Source organism: Muntiacus reevesi, chromosome 13 (assembly GCF_963930625.1).
Source record: "Muntiacus reevesi chromosome 13, mMunRee1.1, whole genome shotgun sequence".
NCBI lineage: Eukaryota > Metazoa > Chordata > Mammalia > Artiodactyla > Cervidae > Muntiacus > Muntiacus reevesi.
Genome location: NC_089261.1, coordinates 18,104,430 through 18,129,320, shown reverse-complemented (window position 1 = coordinate 18,129,320; position 24,891 = coordinate 18,104,430). Strand labels below are relative to the sequence as shown.

Genomic DNA, 24,891 nt, shown 5'->3' with positions numbered 1-24,891 from the left:
GTGTGTTCACGCACACTAGAGAATAAAAGCATAACTGCACATATGGGCTTAGCTACCAGCCCTATCAGGCAGCATGGCTCCTGCTGCCAGCAAGCATACAAGCCAACAGCACACCAAGGGAGATTCCCAAAGCAGCGGGTCTCAGCTCAGAGTAGGATCAGCACTCATTGGAAGATGATTGCATTTTGGGAAAGTTCTCTTAGGGGTTCTAACAGACTGATACTATCTTCACAATGCCATCCTCAGGTTAAGTCACTAAAAGACCCTACAAACTTGGTTTTATATGACACTTGCCTTAATGAAGTTCTACTCTTATGTCACCTTAAAGTTATACAAATTCTTGGTAAAATTAATTTTGCCTTAGAGTATTTTCACGAATGTGAAATACTCCATGAAAAACATCAAACAATAACTCACAATAGGTGGCTGAAATTCCCTATTTTAATTCTCACAAAATTAGAACAGAAAACTAAGACTACGTAAAAATCACAAATCAGTCATACAAGCAGCAAGAGGATTAATTCTCATTTAAGAGCCTGTTAATATTTTAATCACACTATCTGCTGAAAAGCATATATTTAAATAAATAAGGCATTTACTCAGATGGAAACCCAGAATTAAAGACAATACTTTTTTATTCTAGAAATTAAAACCCAGAACAACAAAAGGATTTTAAAAAAAAAGAAACAGATCCACATAAATGGACTTATTGTTATTGCAGAGTGTGTTGTGTGTGTGTGTGTCAAGGTATTTAGAAAAGACTAAAGACTGAGTCAGCAGTCCTCAAATTGAAAAAATGAAATATACAATAGAAACAGCTTAAATATACTTCTACTGGTATTATTTTAAACAAAATCACAAAGGATCCTTGAAGAGGGAAACAATGTGAAAAAGCAAGAGTCTAAAACTTCACTGAACCAAGTTTTACTCTGCTAATTACAATTTAGGTTGTATTAAGAGGCCATTATTAAACTACCTATCTTTAAAAAAATACTACATTTCTATCTTAAATCTTCTGATTACAGTATCAACCTTATAAATTAATTAACTGTTCACACAGTGGTTCTTAGCATTCCATTTTTCTTTCAGGACAGAAAAGGCGTGGGAGGGAAAACACAAAAGTTTGTTTGTGTTGGTAAGGAATGATATTCCTTGATTCAAATATTTCTCCCAAAGAAATAGTCTCTGTTTAAACATGAGTAAATATTTTAGGGAAAGATGTGCATAAGATGTACAAAGTGGAGAATCAGCAAAATGAGGCTATAGTGTCAAGATGGCAGGAGAAAGCCTGGTCATATTAATAAATACTGTATTTCAGGTCAACATTCTATCATTAGTCAGGAGGAGGCCAGACCTGGGTATTCATTCTATACTCTTACCAATATCTACTACTGTTAAGTTCTAAATAGTTATTTTACTAACAGCTGCATTTGGATTTTTGAAAAAAACCACTGCTGGTATGAAACAGTACAATGTTAGTGCTAGGATTTCTGCAAAATTCAGAAAATCAATTGGCTATAACTTAATTACAATTGTGCAAATTTTGCAATGCCAGAAAGTCATAGTGTATTAATTTCCCATTATCCTCTATGGTAAGAGGCAAAAGCATTAAAAAAGCAAGATGCAAGACAATGCGCCTGTGAGAAAAATGCTAACCTGTTTCTGAAAGAACTACAGGCATAAAAAGAAAAGAATAACAGTGATCAGATGAGATAATAAAAGATGACAAAGATGTGCTTCATTCCCTGACTGATGGCATCCAATTTAGGGAAAGGGGAGATAGAAACGGCATAATACTGTCCGTGCCTCCAAACTTTCCCTTCCTTTTTTTGAGCCAGTGGTGCCACCTAGTGGTGATCAGAAAGAACTGTCTCAACCAATGTGCAGCCTCTGTATTCGTCAGCCCCATGCCCAGGAAATGAGCTCTGCTCAACTTTTTCCCTCTAACTCGGTCAATTATGACTCTGAAAAATCAAAGTTGCCTGAGAATTTTTTAAATGGCCAGAAAAGTAGTGAAAAAGTAAACTTATTTTAAGTTAACAAAAATAAATTTAAATTGACTAAAACTACAAAATGACCTAAAACTAGATGAAATTAAAAAATCATTATCAGACTTGACATCAGAAGCCCTCAAATGTGCTTTCAGAGAAGCCTTCACCAAAATCCTCAGCTACTCATGTCATCTCTCAACTAAATCTGCTTTTCCTCAAACACTATAAAATTCCAGATAAAAAACTTATTTCAATGATATTGTTCTGATAAATCAATTATTAATACTGTGACCTTTTTCAACAACTTTAAAAACATATTTTCTCATCATGTACCATGAGTTTTATATGGATTAATCTATACACAACAGAGCATCAGTTACAGTGGGTGCTATCCTAGCAACTAAGAGACCAGAGAGTTGGACACAACTGAGCAACTGACACTCTCACTTCAAAAGGCATTCAACACAGATTAGCATGCCTGTGTCCTAAGCAGAGTCCAACTCTTTGCGACCCCACAGGCTGTAGTGCACCAGGCTTCTCTGTCCACAAATTTTCCAGGCAAGAATACTGGAGTGGGTTGCCATTTCCTTCTCCGGGGGGTCTTCTTGACCCAGGGATCGAACCCACGTCTCCTACATCTGCTGGTGGATTCTTTACCACTGAGCCACCTTGGAGGCCCAATACAGACTAGAGTAACATTAAAAATAATATTTTTCTCAACTGTACACAAATCTAAGAATTTCCCCAGGGGAAATGGAATTTGAGGCCAGAAGATTACATTTTTGTTTTATACTCTTCTGTTCTGTATGAGTATTTATACTATGCTGCTGCTAAGTTGCTTCAGTCGTGTCCGACTCTGTGCAATCCCACAGACAGCAGCCCATCAGGCGCCTCTGTCCCTGGGATTCTCCAGCCAAGAATATTGGAGTGGATTGCCATTTCCTTCTCCAATTATACTATGAATATATACTAAATCATGTATTTTATTATACAGCTATTAAAAAGCACAGTATTAAAGAAAAGGATAAACAAAAAAGATGGGCATAGTGAACACACTAAGGGCTCAGGTTGTGTCGAACAGAACAACAAAAGCAAGGGGACAAGAGGAGGCATTGTCCTCAGGCAAGAGAGAAAGAAAAGAGAAGACCGCAGAGAAATGGGACACAGGGAGTGTCTAGATTAGTGAATTCTTAACCTTTATTCTTTGATCTATAGACCCCTTCAGCATATGTGGGGAGCTTATGAATTTAAATGCAAAAATACATAGAAAGTCACAGGAGACCAATTATCATGATGGTTTCCCTGACGGCTCAGAAGGTAAAGAATCCACCTGCAATGTGGGAGACCTGGGTTTGATCCCTGAGTTGGGAAGATCCTCTGGAGGAGGGCATGGCAACCCACTCCAGTACTCTTGCTTGGAGAATCCCCATGGACAGAGGCTGGCAGGCTACAGTTCATGGGGTCATAATGCAATATAATGAAATGCAGTTATCAAAATCTGAAAAACCTAATCTGTGCCACAGTAATATATATGGTCCTTTACTGATGCATTAAACAATAAGATCTAACAGCAAATCTAATACCTACTATAATTTTAGAGGTAATAAGCATAATCTATACAAGTGGTATGAAATTAACTGAATTCTATAGGTGCTAAAGTCACAGGTAACGCAGTGGCTTGTTGTCTACATTAATAATGGAAGGAAACACTAAATTTCAAAAAAATTTAATTAAAATAAAGATGTAATTTTTTTTCTATCCAAGTTCAATGCTCTGAATCTTCATGAACCATGGGGAATAATGGAACCAGTTTAAGAACACTGGCTATGTGTTCTTAAAAGCAGGGGGAGGGGGGAAGTATTCTGCTGTGGATAAAGGAAATGAGGTACACAGAGTAAGGAACTGCACGGGGTAGTCATCAGGTTGCACAAAAAGGCTAGAAAAGGGTCCGGCTGAGCTGAAGCTCTGGCAAGAGCTAGAAACATTCCTAACCGGCACCACAAAGGTATTTTCCCAGTCACATTTCTTTTCCTAATTAAAGGAGTAGAGAGTTTAAAAATGGAAGGCCAGGGAAGGGTCAGAGAATCCTGTGAGGGGCAAGAAAAAAAGAAGCAGGTGTAAATGTGAAGGTGGCCATGGTCAAGAGTAGTAGATTTTGGAAGAGAAGCAGTTACGAGTGATGACAAAGTCATGAAAGCAGGTTGCTAAAATGAGATGGAAATAAACAGTACTGAAGTAACATAGCTAAATTTTCACAGAAATAGTGTTCTGTTCCAAATGATCAACCTGAAAATAAATTTTGCAAAATCTACCATTTGCAAACTAATACCTGAAGATATAAGGGTCTAAGTCACAAAACTATGTGAAACGTAAATGCATTCCAAGTGTATATACCCCTCTGTTCTAAATATCAAGAAGTTATATTACAGAATAAATCAGACAACAGCACTTGCCTATAAATCAGACAAAAATGTAGAAGTGGATAATGTCATTCTGAATATCCACAACTATTTTCTAATCATATTTTTGGGCCTATTAAGCAGAACTATTTAACAATTAAAATGTTCTAAGTGGTTTATTTGATACACCATGTAACAGGAGTTAAAGAACCACAAAATTCAAGTCTTTGAAGTTAAATCCACTGAGTTCAGTTAAATCTCAACTTTAAAAAGAAATGTAAGGAGAGAATGAATCAGGAAGAACTAATACTGTAAAGCATTCGAAACAAAACACAAGTCCATCCTGACTTCACACATGATAGGCTCAGGACAGGAAACTAGATCTGTCTCTGCAGCACACTTCCCACCCCCTCAAGCTCAAACAGACAACAGAGCCTCCCATTCTTATAATCTGTTCCTGTCCCAGCAGCTAACATTCTCAATCAAACACCTGTCTTTAAAAGCTTTAATCTTGAGGGATTTCCCTGACAGGTCAGTGATTAGGCCACTGCAGGGGGCGCATGTTCCATCTCTGGTTGGAAACTAAGATCCCACATGCCACAGAACACAAGTCTTTTGTGCAAATAAAAGCCAACAGTGACAAAACCATGACTTTCTATAAGATGAAGACGTAACAATAAAGATGAACACATTGGCAAGCAAACACCTAACAACATTCTGCAGAACAGGACGGACCAATACAACAAAATTAACTAAGAACAATAGGCCAAACACCTGCACCCTGTATTTTATTCAAAATTCTGAATAATTTTTAAAATAATTTATTACCTTGGTAGAAAAGAATGTCATTTTTCCAAACTGAGAACTACCTAATCATATCTTTGCCTCTAGGGCACTTGAACAAGGAAAATGAGTTTTGTGACCCAAAGTAGAAAAGGCTTCATTTTCACCCTGGTTAACACAAAAATTTGTGAATCTCTAAGGTGTGGTATCTTTTAATCATGTGATTTCAAATGGAACCAAAGTAAAGTTGATTTCATACTATTCACAGATATGACTTTAAACCCAAAAAAAAAAACACCCCCAAAACACATCAACATTACATACGTTGATATTTATATTCAAGTATGTATACATTTCTAACATACACAGCAACTAATGCAACTTAATTATTTTAAAAGACTTTCAAAATAGCCCACATGCATGTTTTAATACTTTACTCCTTCACCTGTGCTTCCAACTTTTCTCACTTGTACCAGAATCATCTGGGCCTTGTTTTCAAAGTAAAACTTGGGATTTTGTTTTCTGTATTTCAAAAGGGTATTAAAATGCCTACTAGAAAAAAAAAAAAAATAAAATGCCTACTAGAAGTAATGTTTTGTCAGGAAAATATACTCTGAATATGTTATGTTACAGGAAAGCTGCTTTTAGTTTGGGTAGGAATAACTGCTTTCTTGAGTTTCCTGGAAATGAATGATGGTTACCAGTTAACGTCTATGTAAGAAAAACAAAACCTACTAGTTTTCCCCTGGTTTGGGTGTAGTGTGTATAAAAATATATAAAACTTTAAAAATATCAGTTGAAAGAATAAGCATATGTTGAGTACCTACCATGGATCTGTAAGGCATTATGCTAAACTACAACAGGGCATACACATCCCTAGGTTCTATAAACATGATTCTAAACTCCAGAAAGTTATAATGCTTTGAGAGACAAAATACCCTACTTTGTAAAGCTGAGTATTCAATACATGATGTAAGACAACTGATTCTTTAACTGTGCTCTATCAAATCCAATTTCTTACAGGTACCTCAGCAGACAGAGCCAAAGCTGAATAAATAAGGTTCTAGCATAAATTCCCAATCTTCTCCCCGACCACTACCTTGTAAGTGGGACTCAGCATGAGATTTCCTTGAGAACGGGGGGAGCAAACTACTCTGTGCTGAAAATAAAATTAAAAGCATAGAAGTCATTGCATAGGCAATAAAAAAGACACTCACAGTGAGCAGGGAAGGTCAGGGAAGACTACAAAGAGGAAAGGAGATTTGAGCTTGGTCTTGAAAAAGTATCTAAAATTCTAGTTAGGAAGAGAGGTACTCAGAGTGGAGAATAAATCTAGCAGTAAGATAACTGAGCTCAAAGATGAAAATACGAATGGCTAGCATGCAGAAAATGCCACTTAGGTCAATAAGCAAATTAATATTGGGGAATAATGAGAGGTGAGATTGAAAAAGAAAAGTTTCATTGAGGAGGGCCCTGAATGCCAAGGTATGGCATCTCAACTTTCTTCTATAAGCAACAGTGGTCACTAGATTTTTTAACACAGGATGAAATGTCTGACAACACAATTATATAGCCTAGAGCAATAGTTATTTGGACTGTGATCTTCATAAAAAGTTTCTGAGTCCTATAACTCAAAGAAAATTTACCACTCAAGGAAGAAGAAAGGAAAAAGCCAGAGAACTGAGGTGGAGACTATCAGAATAGCTTAAGTAGGCAACAGAGCTCAAAGATGTCAGCCTGAAAAGTGCAAATACAGGAGAGGAAAAGCAGCAGTAATGAGCTCTAAGAAAAACAGTCCTGAAAAAGTTCTTTCCTGAGCAACAAGCAACACCAAAGGAAAAGTACAGTATATCAAGTTAAGAGTTTTTATTTTCAGTCTAAACATCACTCTTTGTGCAAAAATTAATTAAAAATCTTAAAAGAGATTCTATGGTTTTCTAGTTAGAATCAAACCAAACCACCCAAAGCATTTTCTTTTGTTCTTTTCTGAGATCTGACCCAGATACCCCTTTAACCAAAGTCTGCAAAGAATAAACTGATGCAGAAAAGCAAAGACCAAAGTTTTGTTCTTGTTAAAAATATAATTTGCAAATTAATTTATGTTTCTGTTCCTCTGAAGGAGACCAACAGAAAAGCCTAAAATATGACTAAAAAATAGCACAGACATCTCAATCGGTACACCATTCAGAATATGCACAGAACAGGGCTTCCACAATAAACAACCATACAAATACTTTTGATATTACAATATACTTGATCACAAGTCTGAATAAAGCACTTGGATCCAGTAGCTCATTGAGGCAGCATCAGCTTGCACAAGAATGCATCAATAATGAAGAAACCTCATATTCTCCCTATACAAAATGAATTATTAAATTTTATCATACTATGATAAAATGAGATAAATATCCCTGAGAGAAAATATATCCTACTTAAATATTAAGTTCTGGTGACTTCCCTGGTGGTCCAGTGGTTAAGACTCTGGCTTCCACTGTAAGGAGCATGGGATCAATCCCTGGTTGGGAAACTAAGATCCCACATGCTGTTCAGTGTAGCCATAAATGAATAAGCAGTAGTTCTTATTTTCCCTACTAATAAACTGCTTGTGACATGAAAAAATTGAGATTCCCTAGTTAAAACTCTGGCAAAATATTTTTAAGATAAAATATTTCACCTTAGTTTTACTACACCCATTATATAACATAAAAGGCATTATAATTAGTAATTTAACATTTGAAAAGTAATTTTCTTAAAACATTAAATTAGCTAAATTAAGTTGAGCTGAAATGGATATATAACTTCAAAATATCAACCAAGTTATTAGGGAAAAAAAATTTAAACCTACAAACCAGACTCCAATGAAGATCAGTAGTCAAGACTCCATAGGACCAAATGCAAACCAAATTCTACAGCAAACCCAGGTTAATGTAACTTACAGAAGAACAAGGGAAAAATGAAAAGGCCACTTTGTGAGGCTGTATTTAAAAAAAACAAGGTGTTAGATGCCACAGAATGTTACATTTCTAATTGACAAAAATCAATTAGAGATAACACTATCTCCAAAAGAGAGAAGATAAATTCTAACAAAAACCTCAATAGAAAGGTATACTTGGTGCAGAGGTATCCAGAGGTGAACACTTTGTTTTCAGCTTCCCCATTAGGCTCCTGGTTCAGAACTCCATTTTGAAGGGTGAAAAGAACCTTTAGTCTGTGCCATCCAAAAGAATGAAATGATCTAATTTTGTTTAAGCAGTTTTTAAAAATAAAAGCTATTGTTTTCATCTCAAAAGTTAAAGAGAAAGGAAAAGGGAAAGAAAGGGCTTTTGTAGAAAATGTAGCAGAAAAGAATCCCACGTAAATTCAGAAATATTCAGGAATTAAAAAACAAAATATGGGAACTGTACTTCTGATACTATTAGGCAATACAGTAGTCTTTTTACAATGACTAACTCTTAAGCCTATAACAAAAGTGTTTGGAAACAGGTTAAGAAAAAGCTAATTCCAATTCTTAAACATCTATACAAACACCATTCTGTTTCCTTGGCAGATATAGAGAACATTTTACAGATTCACACTATTCTTCTCTAATATAAATCAGAAGAACTGTTCAAGTGCACATGCTCACTTGAAATTCTTTGCGAGGTCTGATCTAGGTAAAAACAGCAATCAATTTCTATTTACAGTCAGGTGGAATAGAAATTAAAGGTGGAGACAATTCATCCACATTCTTTCATTGCCTGACTTTATTACTAGTTTTAATATATTTGGTATTCGTAAGATTCCATTGAGACTGTGCAGGCCAAGAGAAAAAACAAAACTAAAACCAGACAGTAACTGGGTATTCTAGCCTTACACACAATACTATCAAGTAAACGGTCTTCCTGAAAATGTCCCGGACTTGTCTAAATTACCTACTAAGAGGCTGTTGGCACAAGTAAGAGACATATAAATCCATGGAGCAGGATAGAGAACCCAGAAATAAATCCACACATTATAGTCAATTAATCTTCGACATAGGAGGCAAGACTATACAACAAAGAAAAGTTGGTCTCCTCAGCAAGTGGTATTGGAAAAACTGGACAGCTGCATGTAAATCAATGAAGTTAGAATACTCCCTCACACCATACACAAAATTAAACTCAAAATGGCTCAAAAACTAAATGTAAGACGTAACATCATAAAACTCCTAGAAAAGAACACAGCCAAAACATTCTAACATAAATCGTAGCAATGTTTTCCTTAGGTCAGTCTCCCAAGGCAATAGAAATAAAAGCAAAAATAAACAAACGGAACCTAATCAAACTTTTAAGTTTTTGCACAGCAAAGGAAACCATAAGCAGAACGAAAAGACAACCCACAGAAAGGGAGAAATTTGCAATGAGATTGACAAGAGCTGCATTTCCAAAATATACAAGTAGCTCAACACAACTTAGTATCAAAAAAACAAATAACCAAACAAAAAATGGGCAGAAGACCTTAATAGGCATTTTCCCAAAGAAGACATACAGACAGTCAAGAGGCACATGAAAAGATGCTGAACATCACTAATTACTAGAGAAATGCAAATCAAAACTATAATGAGCAATCGCCTCACACTGGTCAGAACGGCCATCATCAAAAAGTCTACCAATAAAAAATGCTGGAGAGGGTGTGCAGAAAAGGAAGCCCTCCTACACAGTTGCTGGGAATGTAACTGGTGCAGCCACTATGGAGAACAGTATGTAGGTTCCTTTCAAGGAATATAGAAGAGTTATAAACATGAAGAATACAGCAGATACTTTCTGTATGCTCCAAAAACATATAAAGAAATAACATGCAATACTTTCCTATTATGTACCTCAAACTACTCTATGTATTAGGTTTTCCATCACCTGTCCCACTATACCTGTTTAATTTTTTAAATCTCAATCTCTGTACCACCTCCATACTGGCCTCAGTAAATGCTGATTCATCTCCATTTACTACTTGGACCCAGCATAGACATACATCCTTCTCTAACTAGCCTACAGCAAGGCTGAGGCAGTAAACCTTATAATGGTACAGCTTTAACAGCAGACTATTAGAACATGGACTGACTTAGAAAACCTACTTCCTTAAAAACAAAAAACAAACCTACTCCCAATGCCCATAGGCCCAAAACAATCAGCTTCCTAGACAACCATAAGAACACTTGCCTCTCTATCACCCCACCTGCCTACCTACCACAGGGCCTATCCTCCCTCCTGCCAAAAAAGCAGGCTGTCAATCCCCATCACTTACCCAATGTTAGAGCTGCCTGCCTGCCTGTCCAATGTTAGCATTTGCTGCTCAGCTACAGAACCTCTTGCACTCCTTGCTCCAAGATGCCTACTCAGCTGCAAGGCTGTGGCCAGCCCACCACACTGGAGTGCCAGACATGAATGAATCTGAAACACATTTAGATTCCTCAGAATCTAAGGCTTCGCAGGCCATATGCTGCTCTGCGACCTGCCTCTTCCTTAGATGACTGACGTGGCATTCCTAATGTCATGCACTTGAGAAAAGATTCCACTGTTATTCAAAGGATCTCACCCTATCAGACACATAGGATGATCACATGAAAACAGAACAGTGCAACACCAGAATAAAATAATCCACACAATTTTATTTCTCACTGTTCTCTAATCACCCATTCACAACCTGAATTACTCCGACTACCACAACAGACACAATTCTTCTATGTCTCTGAACTTTATTTCGGATTTAATGCCACCAATTTCAACTTTCTGACATGGGAAGGGAGTTAAGGATGGAGTTGGGGTCTGGGTGTGGCAAGTCCAGGTACAGCCAGATGGAGCTACATTGGGCAGCCAGGTAATAATTTCAAGATGCAGGGGTAGTTCCACTTCAAGTTTAGGTTCAACTGGTTTTATATCCTTCAGTAGTGGAGAATCTGCACTCTCCTCCTGAAAAATTTTCAATCCTGCATCAGCTTTGGAACAGATAGCTTCTAGCGCTGCTTTGGATCTCATGGAAACTTACACTTAAGTGAGTAGTGAGTACAGTATGGATAAAGCAATGGTTGAATTTGCAATGACATATCGGGAACTAAACCATTATTTAAAGGCTGTACAATAAACTATGTAAAAGAATGTCCAGAAAAAATATCCAATCTAAAATTATTAGTGAAGTTGTTTTTGGCTTTATAGAATAAGAATTCTAATGTAGACTTTCAAAATAATGAAAAATTTGTACAATTTAAACAACAGTTGAAAGAACTAAAGAAGCAATATGGTCTTCAAGCAGACAGGATGATGACACAGAAAGAGCTGATGAAGATATGATTGTGACTCAAAGTCAGACCAAATTCACCTGCCCCATTTACACATTTGGAAATGAAGAAACCAGTGAAAAATAAAATGCGTGGCCACACCAATGAAGAAGAAGCCATTGTTGGCATGATTGAGTCTAAGCACAAAAGGAAGAAAAAGGCCTGTTGCCTGAAAATTGGCTGTAGTCACACACGTGACAATGTCTGATCTCAGCCAGGATGAGGTGCTGAGAAGGGCGACTGAGAGCCACAACAAGAAAAACATTGCCAATCTGACTGGGAAACCCCTGCAGGCAACTCCGCAGCCTACCTCCTACCCCAGCCATCTATCGAGAGCGACACTTGTCCAAGTACTTCGACTGGCTGCATAGCATGCTTTAGGGTAAAAATCAAAAGTTTTAGTATATTTGAAAGCATTTTTCTATGTTCCAATACACATTCAAACCTATTATATTGCTTATTTTTAAGTGCTCTATAATTTTAAATAAAACATTGATTATCAACTTTCCATTTTTTCTGAATTCTTTCACATGCTTTGTTATCTTCATCTCTAAAAATGCCTAGAGCAGAGCTCCTTAACATGGAGTACATGAATTTCCTAGGAAATACCACAGAATTAAATGTAAAAGTCTCTGTGTAAAGGTATACGGCATCCCTAAGTTCTCAAAAGGGACCAAGAATATGAATTTCTTTGTACTGTCTATAGCAATTAGCACAGCAATGAATACATTCCAAAGCACAGAAAGTATTTGTTGCCTGGCTGTAGACATCAAGACTACTTATATGTTTCCTGTTCTTTGCATGAAAACAGTGCTTCTTTAAAAAGTATGTGAAGGCTCTAATTTCATTTATTCAAAAGACATTTATACTGAGACTGTACTATGTGACAGAACACTATACTAGAAGTCAAGGATGAAAAACATACGGTACACAAGGAACTCAAAGCAAAATGGAGGAGACAGAAACATCTAATTATAATACAACACAGTATAAGGGGAATGACGTACAGACACTCAGAGGAGGCTTCTATGTGGTTGGTATTTGATATTATGAGAGTACATAAGTGACTACATGTGGGAAGAGCAGTGAGCAAAGAACACAGGAATTCCCTAGTGGTCCAGTGGTCAGGATTCGACATTCTCACTGCCATTGCCCAGGTTTAATTCCCGGTCAGGGAACTAAGATTTCACATGCTTCGGGCAACTAAGCCCAAAACACTGCAACTACTGAGCCCACATGCCCTAACTAGAGAGAAGCCCATGCACTGCAACAAAAGATCCCATGTGCTGCGACTAAAATCTCACACAACCAAGTAAATGAGTAGTTAAAAAAAAAAAAAAAAAAAAAAAGACAACAATGGGATGCAGAGTCAGCAGAAAATGAGTCAAGAAGTTTGGGTAAGAAAGCAATACAGAATAATAATTAGAAGAATTCAAGATAACCAATTTCCTCATTTATCATTTGTAACAAAGGAGTTGGCAAGCAAAAGTCATTCTAAATCTAACCTGACATAAGGAATCAACTGAAATTACACAGTACTAGATGAGAGTCAAAGGATGTGTGTTACAACAGAATATATTGTGCCTTATTTCACTGAAGCCAGTACAATATGTATTTTTGAATAACCGTTAACAGCTGAAATGCAGTAGGGAAAATGATCTAGGTTTTAGACTTGGCAAATTTTTCCTATAAACGGGCAGACGGTAAATTTTTTTTTAGCTTTCAAAGTCATATAGTGTCTAACACAATTATTCAACTTTATCACTGCAGCATTAAAGCAGCCAAAGACAATGCATAAATGAATAGGCCTAACTGTGTTTCAATAAAACGTTATTTACTGATGAGCAGATTTAGTCCATAAGCCTTAAGTCTGCTGATCCCTGTTCTACAGGCTGAGAACAGTACAAAGGAAATGAGAATGGAATAAGAAGTAGAAGAGAAGCCACAGAACTAAAATACAGTTGAGTTAGGGTATTAAATTAAAAAAAAAAAAAAATGAATAAAGGAACTGTAAGAAGAGAAGAGAAAAAAAAGAGATAAGAAAGGGATGTTGGAAAAAGACAGGAAAACCATGTAAAAATCAAGTAGCAATAATATGCCAATTCCAAGGTAGACAGATACAAAGGCAGCTGAATGCTCTGAAATTAGATGCAAAATGAGAGGAGGAAAATGAGAGCATTCCAGGATCTGTCTGCACTGGAATTCACATAAAAGACACACTAATTCTTCAGTGATAATTTGATGGGTCTCTTCTAGTTATGCACGTGCAAAAGAACAGTCTGCAAGATCAAAGTTGCTCTTGCTTTTGAGCAAAAAAGACACCATAAATCAAACTGGTATATATACAACATTCAAGAGATCAGATGAAACTTATTCACTATACCCTAAGATATCAATTACTACTAGGCCTATTCATTTGAATATGTGTATGAAAGACAACTTTTAAACCTTATTAAAATCAATGTAGTTAGCATTAAAAACCTAAAAGCCACATGCATCTTACTGATTTTAAAGTTTCCCCCAAAATAAAGCCAAAGATTTAAAAAGGAAAAAAATTTTCAAACAATATAATAATCTGCATATTTATACTGCCTGAGGTTTTTTTTCCCCCCACTTTCGGTTTTGTGGAGAAATTCTTTAAGGTAAATTCAGATTGATTCTGATTCAGCTCAATTAAACAATAAATTAGATGCATAATTTATGTCACTATAGGACAATGTTTAAGAATATGACTTGAGGTTAGATAGCACTTGGGTCTGTGTCCTCAATTCATCAAATTAATTAATCCATGTCTCAGTTCCCTCACCTACAACATGTGGATAATAATCATACCCACTTCAGAAAGAAGTTATGATGATTAAACAAAAAAAATGCACATAAATACTTAGCATAGAGTTTAATACATAGAAGTGGCACTTGAATTTTATATATTGCCAATTTTGACAGTACTATCTATTACAAGATAGAAACTCACAAAGGAAATAAATTTCCCTCTTCTTTTAGGAAGCTACAATGTAATACTAGTTTTGTTCTTATCACTCATTCATTTCTATTATTTCTAAAAAAAGAAAAAAAAAACCCAACCCTCAACCATCTACCCATCTAAAATGCAAAAAAGTGGTATCAAACTGATACCAACTGGGACTTTTCAAGACACTGTACAATTCTGAGACACTGTGAGGTAAGGAAAGGGTACAAATCCTCAAGATCTCCAGAACACAGCCATTCCTAGGATCTTATCACTCGAAATCCATGGCTCACATGCCTGACTACACCTCAGAATCAAACATTCAGAGCCTCACCCAAGCTAAATATCATGAAATCAGAATCTCCAAAAGTGAATAGGTATTTTTTAAAACCCATGGGTGACTAGAATGTGAAACCAGCACTAAGAATCACTGGTTAGTGCTCGCTTCGGCAACACATATACTAAAACTGGAACGATACAGAGAAGATTAGCATGGCCCCTGCGCAAGGATGACACGCAAATTCGTGAAGCGTTCCATATTTTTAGCCTCCAACTAATAAAAAGAGGAAAAAAAAGGAAAAAAAAAATCACTGGCTACATCCTACCTTCCTTTACTCAAGGAGATTAGATATCTGAGTATGTGTTTAACACAAATAATGTTTATCTAAAAGTAGTACTAAATGACTTAATTTTCATAATTAATAAATCATCATTTAACTTATATGCAGAGTATATCATGTGAAATGACAGGCTGGATGAATCACAAGCTGGAAAAAGACTGCCAGGAGAAATATCAACAACCTCAGATACACAGATGATACCACAGCAGAAAGTGAAAAGGAACTAAAGAACCTCTTGATGAAAGTGAAAGAGGAGAGCGAAAAAGCTGGCCTAAAATTCATTATTCAAAAAACTAAGATCATGGCATCAAGTCCTATCAGTTCATGGCAAATAGATGGGGAAAGTGTAGAAACAGTGTCAGATTTCACTTTCTTGGGCTCCAAGATCAATGTGGATGGTGACTGCAGCCACAAAATTAAAAGACGCTTGCTCCTTGGAATAGCTATGACAAGACTAGACAGTGTATTAAAAAGCAGAGACATCACTATGCTAACAAAGGTCTGTACAGTGAATGCTACGGTGTTTCCAGTAGTCATGTATGTATGTGAGATTTGGACCACGAAGAAGGCTGAGCGCCGAAAAATTGATGCTTTTGAACTGTGGTGTTGGAGAAGACTCGTTGAGAGTCCCTTGGACTGCAAAGAGATCAAACCAGTTAATCCTAAAGGAAATTAATCCTGAATATTCATTGGAAGGACTGATGCTGAAGCTCCAATTCTTTGGCCACCTGATCAAAGAGCTGACTCACTGGAAAAGACCCTGATATTGGCAAATATTGAGGGCAAGAGGAGAAGGGGGTGACATAGGATGAGCTGGTTGGATGGCATCACCGACTCAATGGACATGAGTTTGAGCAAACTCAGGGAGATAGTGAAGGACAGGGAAGCCTGGCATGCTGTAGTCCATGGGGTTGCAAAGAGCTGGACATGACTTAGCTACTGAACAACAACAATAAATCATGCCAATTAATTATTCTTAAGAAGTTTTCTCTATAGTAATAGAATCTCCAAAATAATACTTTTATAGATGCAACTTCTGCCAGGATAGTGTTAAGAATCAGGACTAAAAGAATTGAAATCCTAAACACATGACTTGATACTATTTTCAGACCACTATACACTGGACACAATTGTATAATTCACTAAACTCCTATAAGTCCTTAAATAAAATACCTGAAATAACTCCACTACTCAATGTTCTCATCGAGTAAACTATTATGTATTAGAAAAATACATGCATCCCCTAATGAATGTACTGAACACTATCAAAGCTATTGCTCTGATTTGGATTTTCTTGGCTTTCTACAATGAATACAATTTACCTGAGAAATAAAGGCATAATAAAACAATAAACAAAATAATAAAAATTTAAAGACTAACTTTTACAAGGATCAATGAATGGGACATAAATGTCTTCAAGTAGTACTTATCCTTTCAAACTTAGGAAATGTCAATTCTCTTTAAGAATAACAACAAAGCATGTTAAGAATGGCTTTGAGCTAAATGGCCTGGTACCCAACAGATCAGGGAATATCTGTTGCTGTTGAGGCCAATACTTTTTTCCCAGGGTGCTAAGTGCTAAACTCAAACTAAAATGTTATTTTTCCTTTTGATTTATGATCCAAATCAATTTTTAAATTTAAATAGTGAAATATTTCAATAGTTTTAAGTATAAATAATTTTGTGCTCCTAGGCATAAGTAAGATGAACTCCAAAGGCAATCACTAAAAAAGACTTGCTGGTACTTCCCTGGTGGTTGTCCAACGGTTAGGACTCTGAGCTTCCAGTATCAGGCAACTAAGATTCCACATGGTGTTAGTGGCCAAAAAAACCAAAAGACTTGTTTGCTTGTATGGGCCACTGAAGGACTCTTAGACAGAGTTGTGAATCAAAGACACAGACATATGAGAAGGTACAAGATCAGAGCACAGGGTTTTCATCAACAATGCAAAAGCAGTTTCACAGTACCTAGAGCAGCTCCCTTCTGAAAAAGCGATCTATAACTAATGCTGAGAACCTTACTAAGAGGTCCAAGAGAAAGGCTTAACTTTCTGGCGGCTTGTAATTTCCAAATAACAGTGGAGAAGTACCAGCCCAACAATGAAAACAGTTGGTATAGACTGAATGATGAAAATAAAAAACTGTTATAAGCTGCAACAGAAATGACTACAAAATTTGAATGCCACCGCTGTCCTGCCCCAAACCCCACAAAAAATCATTTACGAATTTTAGAACCAGTTTCAAAATCGCCCAGGAGAGCCTTTCAATGTGTTATTGGACACTCAGCACCGCAGAGCATGCTCTCCAAATGAGTGATAGCATTTCCCACATTTTCTTCCTCAATAGACACCTGAAATAGACTAAATTTTAACATAACTACATCACCACTTTTATATTCTTAAAACAGTCCCATACTTTGAATATTTCTTCCAATATATATGTTCTACTTCACATTTTTCAACTTCATTTAAGCAATCATTTTCCATCCATAACCCTCTGCCTCTCTCCTTTATTCCCATGCTTCTGACTTCTTTCCAGATTAAAAAACTATAAAGTATTTATAGAACAAGCATAGTAAAAGTATGTAAGTATTATTTATAAACATGATAAAACTAAGAATATGTAAGCTAAAACATTTAAGTCAAACAGGACAAGAAATTTTTAGTTGGGTACTATTAGTAGCATTTTTGACAGTAAAACTTCAGAAAATTCTTCACAAGCTTGTTTTTAATAGAATACAAGCCTTCATTATTTATCCTACCCAAAGTACCAAGGAACATTCCTCTGAAGTTTTTAATATTTTCCAGCAAAAGTGCATTTAAATTCCCATTTGCCTTCTTTTTAAAAATAAAAAGAGAAAAAGGAAAATTCTGTAGTGTAGAATCTTTTCTTGAATAAATCTAATAAACCTTGAAGCATATTAAGGAAATCAAAACTTACCTCTTCTTGCATAACTGGAGTCCATATCTTTAAACTGCACCACAACAAAGTCTGAACACTTGAACAAAATACTCTCCATTATTTCTTCACGTTTTGGCCCCGAACTGGATTCTGTACTTTTCTCATGTGCAGCATCAAGTACCAGATCACACTAAGAAGGAAAAAAAAATTTTTTTAACATTTATAAAATAAAATCCAACAGGAATTCCTTTGCACATCAAGGTACTATTTCTTATATGCCTTTGGTAAAAAATTATCTCAAGAGATCCTTATAATCGTACCATTTTCTCAGTAATATGATCTATTATTCCAATATTCTAATCCTCTCATCTAAAAGTTAGTCTTTGCTTCCATGGTTTGCCTTAAGCACAACAGTAGTAAAGAGGAAAAGAATAAACCACTAGGATCCCTCTTCTAGTCCACAATGCTTGCAAAGGCCAAAATATTTTAATAAGCACAAAGAGCAAGAAGTTATTCTGATTATACAAATCTGTCTATAAAGTAATCAGTACTTGAAACCAAAGAGTAAAGTCACTCAAAGTGGTTTTAAGAAGTGCATTAAAGGTAATGTACTAAGCATGAAAATGTGACACACACACTGTCTCATAACTATAAACTGCTAAATCAGAAACTAATGGACACATGGAAACATACACAGTAGTTGCTGATTCTCGGGGTTTTACATTATTAAAAAAAAAAAGTAAAAATTACCTTAGGACTGTATGTTTTAAAAACTCCTTCATATATACCTCCATTTTTCACTTGTACTTCACATTTGGATCCCTAAAAACACATAATTAATTTATCAAGGAAACAGTGTGCTATGCAGTCATGGAAATTTCTCCTTTCATTTTACTTTTTATAGCTTCATTCAATGTATTAGGTAATCACTGACAGAATAAAAAATTTAAAAACATTAACAATACACTTAATTCTCAAAATTCTTCAGGAGGCCCTGCTCAGTCTGCAGTATAAGTTTAAACTGGGAAATTTAGTATTTTTGACCCTAGCTTATTAAATAACAAAATAATGCACTAAAGACAATCAACTAGTAAATGCTATTTGTACACAGCAGACTCAACAAGATTGCTTTTACAGTGAGTTACAATGACTTGAATAGAGTTCTAATTTGTTTTCTACATCATCCTGATTAAAGATTTTTATCTAAGAAATGTTACTTTTATCATTCATTCACATTTAACTTCAAGAAACTATTTTATTCCACTCACAAGGCAGTTCCTCCCCAATACTTTGAAAACTTACAACAACTGATGTAAGAATATGAACCATCCTCATATTTGCATAGATTCCATCAAAAGAAATCTGTAATAGTAAGAAAAAACATTATTGGCACTCATTATTTATCTCTGTACATGTATTAGAGTTAATACTTCTTCTGTTACAAAACATTTAGTTAGGTTTATACTTCATTCTCATTAAAGGAAGATTTGGTTTACTATAATCTTTTCCTCCTTACAATGTATACGTTTTCAAAGGTGAAATCAATCATACCAATTAATAATGTTCTAACGATATATGATATTAAAAAAAAAAGCACAATTGAACTTCCATATATGAAGAAAGACAAAGTCACAGAACAGAAGACAGATCAATGACTTAAGAGTAGGGATCACTACAAAGTGGCATGAGGTATTTCTGGAAGTAACAGAACTGTTCTATTATCTTGACCGTGGTGGTGGTTACACAATGTATACATCAAAACTCAAACAACTGTACATTAAATAGGATTAAATATACCTTATTAAATAAATAGGGGTGGAGGGGGAACCTCTGTAGAAGAACCTTGACTACCTTTTCTCTTAGTACATCTCAATCAATGATATTGCTCTAAGGTCTAATAAACCACATCACTTCTTATTACATACTACATAAGAAGCACGTGTCCTGATTTTAAAGAAAATCTATGTACAAAAAGGCAAAGTCTCAAAAATTAGTGACAGCTTCACATTTATTTCTTGTATCTTCTGGCTTTTGTGCCTAGTTTAATTTCACTGATAAAGTTTTGACATTTAAAACCATTTTCCAAAGAAGAAAAATGAAAGAAATAAAAGACTGCACATTATTTCAAAATCAAAACCCCAAAGTTTTGCAAACTCTGGTCCTAGCATTCCATTCATCTCATTAATCATTTATATTTGCCTTTAGTCATTTGTAAAACAAATGAGCTATTATTAAGTATGAAAAATCAAAATACTATTTATACAATAGTTCTGCATTTTACACATCACCATAAACAGTTATAGCTAATAATCTTACGCCAAACTACTAATCTATAAAGTCTATCTGAGATATAAGGCAATTTTGGGGGGGGCCTTTGCTTTTGGTCTGTGGGATTTAGAAATCACATTTCCGTTACCAATTTTTCCAAACAAGTAACACTGAAGTTACTCACCGTGGATTGAGGCAGTCCTTTGCTACTGTTTCGGCCTCTGAAAAGATTAAATATTTATGAAATTCAACAAGCTAAGTAAGCTAAAATATTTTTTCAAATTTAAAATACCTTATAATCCCATCCAAAAAAAATACACTGTCTGTGGGGAGGGATCATCTAATGTGAAGTATAAGGGCTACGTAAGCATGACGCTTGCTACGCTTTCCAGGCTCAGAGGCCTGCAACAGGTATGGGTCAGAGGGAGGAAGGAGGAAAGAATGTGACCCTAATCAAAATCAAGTAAATAAAGTAAAAATTAAAACAACCTACTTACAGAAATAACCAATACAAAAAACAATAATCCCCTCTCCAAAAGTTAACCAATCACTCTGTCATAAAAAACTATTCAGGAGCAAAATACAGATTATATTCCCAATTTAACTGACATACTTGACTAATAACATCAAGATACCTCCATTTCCCCCTCACCTCTAAAAATAGGTACTGTGTTTACAACTGCAGAAAAACATTTGAAAATAAGTTAAATCATTCAAAGCATTTTCATTTTAAATACTAAGTGCTCCTGTTAGGATCTATAGAGCAAACCAAACCACTCTCCCTGCCAAACCACTCCCTTTGAAACAATGCAGTACACCTATGTCAGCTGTCAAGTAATTTCCGGTAACGTGGAGTCTATTATCAAGTAAATTTAGAGAACAAAATATACCGTAAGACTTGCTCCAATGGAAAAAATTAGCCCCTCTATTAAATGACTAAAAAAAAAAATAAATAAAGTAAAATGTTATAAGCTCATAAATATTACTCTTGAGGAACAGTATTGGAATCATATTCTAATAAAATAATCACAACATTCAAAACCACAAACTTAAAAACATTCAAAGAGAAGCACAATTCAGGTGAAAAAGCCTAGCAGTATGAATGCTGCCAATTCCCAGAAAAGCAGGACTGATATTAGTACTCTGAGGTCAGCTGGTTTTGTTTCTAACTCTCATCTACCTTTTCTCATCTAGAAAATAATGTCTTTGACCAAATCACCCAAGATTACTTCCATTTTTATCATTTCTGCCTCTCACACAACACAGATAAAGTCCTAAAGCCTAAGGAATATGACCAATAATTCATCATTTATAAAACTTACTACAAACCAGACAGTATATAGTAAGCACCACGTCAAATCTCTCACCCCTACTTTACAGGTGAGGAAATGGAAACAGTAGCTAAATGTCTTGACCGAAGTCATCTAGTTCATGAGCAATAGAGCAGATATTTAAACCAGGTGATCCAAAGTATAGACTTTGCATTTCTAGGTTATGCTCCTTCTCTGAAATTGTATCACAAAAAATTAACTTGACAATAAAGCCTAGTACAATCTCTGCATCTTTCAAAAGCCATCTAAATGTATGATGTTTTTGTTTATTTGTAGTTGGTAGCCAAAGGCTATATAAAATGTCTAAGTATTACCATTTTATCTTATCCTAGTGGTTGCTGCGAAGAAGGCAATGGCACCCCACTCCAGTACTCTTGCCTGGAAAATCCCATGGACAGAGGAGCCTGGTAGGCTGCAGTCCATGGGGTCGTTAAGAGTCAGGTACGACTCAGTGACTTGACTTTCACTTTTCACTTTCATGCATTGGAAAAGGAAATGGCAACCTACTCCAATGTTCTTGCCTGGAGAATCCCAGGGACGGGGGAGCCTGGTGGGCTGCCATGTATAGGGTCGCACAGAGTCAGACACAACTGTAGCGACTTAGCAGCAGCAGCAGTGGTTGCTGAGATGCTACAGTTAAAAAGATTTAAACAAATGACACTAATTAAGTGCCCTTAAATTTATGCACCCACAAGGCTACTTAAAAGAGTTTAAAACATAAAATTCCATGATAGAAATCTTTTTTTTTAAATTGAGTACACACAGCTATATTTTTGACTAATAAAGAGCAACTGTTTTAACAACCCAGTTTACTCAGTAGAACAAACTGGTCAATGAGGAAAATAATGAACGACTCACAGTGGTATAAAGTGGTATAAAAGTATAGAAACTACTGATTTCCACTGCTCTTCCAGGTGGCTGGACACCCAAAGGGGATGTTTGCATACAACAGTAGCATTCTCTGAAACTGATAAAAAGCCCACATTCATTCTCGTTTTTTTTTTGAATCCACTCAGATTATGGTTGACTTTTAGTTTTTTTTTTTTCCCCCTTTGGTATTTCAGGACAAGCATTCTAATATTTCATATAGTAAAAAAAAGAAAAATTGAATTTCAAAAAAAAACCCCAACCAAATATAATGCAACAGATCAGATTTAGCAAATCAATAATATCCAGGATTTTAAAATTTCAACAGTCATTGAACATGAGGTTAAAATGTGATTCAAAATACCAAATAAACAAATATACAAAATAATAATAAAGAGCTTATATTACTTGAAAATAATATAGTAGGGAGGAAGCAGGGTTATAAATGAGAGAGAGCGTCGAATCCTAACCACTAGACGACCAGGAAGGTGGGGTTATAAATGAAACAAGACTGGCATGAGTTGATAACTGCTGAAGCCAAGTACAGTGGTAGGCAGGGGTTCATTATATCATTCTTTTTACTTTTCAAAATTTCCTTAAGTTATGGGGAGGGAGGTGGGAGGGGGGATCAGGATGGGGAACGCATCTAAATCCATGGCTGATTCATGTCAATGTATGGCAAAAATCACGACAATATTGTAAAGTAATTAGCCTCCAACTAATAAAGATAAATGAAAAAAAAATTTCCTTAAGTTAAAAAAGTCTTCTGATATGACAAAGGGAGTCTGGATTCAATCAAGTGTATAGATCTTCCAATTTACAGAGACCATTGGGTAGTAGAGTAAATTAACTTATATACCACGAGGTTACAAGTCAATTAAATCCAGAATGGTAAATTTGACTCAACAGATGACACTGGCATGTCAAGAAAAAACAACGTAGAGGAAAAATTATTACACATTTAAAGATACACACAACAAAAAGCAAAATGTGTCTTCCCAATTTCAAAACTTATCACAGAGATTTTCCTGGTGGTCCAGTGGTTAAGAATTCGCCTGCATGTAAAACAGAGAGCTAGTGGAAAGCTGCTCTACAGCCCAGGGAGCTCAGCTCAGGGCTCGGTGACAACCCAGAGGGTGGGGTGAGGGGTGTGGGAGGGAGGTCCAAGGGGGGTAAACGTGTACACTTACGGGTGATTCACAATGCTGTACAGCAGAAACAAACACAATATTGTAAAGCAATTATTTTTAAAAACAAATAAATATAAGCTTAAAAAAAGAGAGACTCTGCCTTGCAACACAGGGCATTGTGGGTTCACTCCCTGGTCAGGAAACTCAGATCCTACATGCTGTGGGACAAATCTAGCCTGCACACCACAGCTAGAGAGTCTGTGGGGCACAAGAGAAGATCCGACATGACACAATGAAAATCCTGCGTGCCACAACTTAGCCCTGACCCAGCCATATAAATAATTTTCAAAACTTATCACATAACTACAGAAATCAAAATAGTATGGTACTGGCATTAAGGACAGCCATAAAAATCAATGGCATAAACCCTCATGTTTATGGGCAACTGATCTTTAACAAGGGGATCAAGATCATTCAAGGAAAATCTCTTTTAACAAGTGATTCTGGAAAAACTAGATATTCACATGCAAAAAAAGATGAACCTTTACCTTACACCGTATATAAAAATGAACTAAAAATTGGGCCAAAGACCTCAATTTAAAAGCTAAAACTATGAAACTCTCAGAAAAAACAGGGAAAATCTTCATGGCCTTGAATCTGGCAATAATTTATTAACTGTGACATCAAAGACATACAACATAAAATATATATATATATAAGATTTCATCAAAATTTAAAACTTTTGGGCAAAAAACAGTATCAGCATAAAAAGACAATCCACAGAACAGTAGAAAATACTTGCATATATCTCATAAGGGGCTAATATCTAAACTACATAGAGAACTCCTATAATTTAACATAAAAAAATAAGTCTCCAAAGAAATTTATATGATGGCCAATAAGCACATGAAAAGATGCTAAACCTCACCATTAATCAGGAAAATTCAAATCAAAACCACAATGAGCTACCTCTTCACTCCCACTACAATGACAATTATAAATAACCAAGTCAAAAAAAAAAAAAAAAAACCCACAAAACCAAGAAAATAACAAGTGTTGACAAAAATGAGGAGAAATTGAAACCCTTGTACACTGCTTGTGGGAATGCAAAACTGCAGCTACTGTGGAAAATAGTATGGCAGTTCAAGGTGGGAAAAAATCAAATGTCCACTGATGAATGGATAAACACAGCATGCTATCACCCATACAATGGAATACACTGATACACTCTATAACATGAATGAATCTTGAAGACATGAAAAATAAGACATACACAAAATGGCAACTATTCCATGCTTCTACTTATGTGAGGTACACAGAATACTCAATTTCATAGATATGGAA

At 35.7% G+C, this 24,891-nt stretch overlaps 1 protein-coding gene, 1 non-coding gene and 1 pseudogene across 7 annotated transcripts in view; 2 read left to right on the top strand and 1 right to left on the bottom strand.

Annotated features, from left to right (window-relative positions):
• ATXN2 (ataxin 2) overlaps positions 1 to 24,891 on the bottom strand; it is a 100,129-nt gene that overhangs the window by 52,764 nt on the left and 22,474 nt on the right. For all 6 annotated transcript variants that reach the window (XM_065904483.1, XM_065904484.1, XM_065904488.1 and 3 more), the window contains exons 2-5: positions 20,404 to 20,440; positions 19,254 to 19,313; positions 18,702 to 18,773; positions 17,991 to 18,141 (exon numbers count right to left, since the gene is read on the bottom strand). In XM_065904483.1, the coding sequence (XP_065760555.1) occupies positions 17,991 to 18,141; positions 18,702 to 18,773; positions 19,254 to 19,313; positions 20,404 to 20,440 (320 nt within the window). The remainder of the gene's footprint in view (positions 1 to 17,990; positions 18,142 to 18,701; positions 18,774 to 19,253; positions 19,314 to 20,403; positions 20,441 to 24,891) is intronic.
• LOC136145999 (E3 SUMO-protein ligase NSE2 pseudogene) lies at positions 74 to 11,833 on the top strand (annotated as a pseudogene).
• LOC136146242 (U6 spliceosomal RNA) lies at positions 14,868 to 14,974 on the top strand. The gene has a single exon (XR_010658959.1). It is a non-coding gene; the product is annotated as a U6 spliceosomal RNA (small nuclear RNA).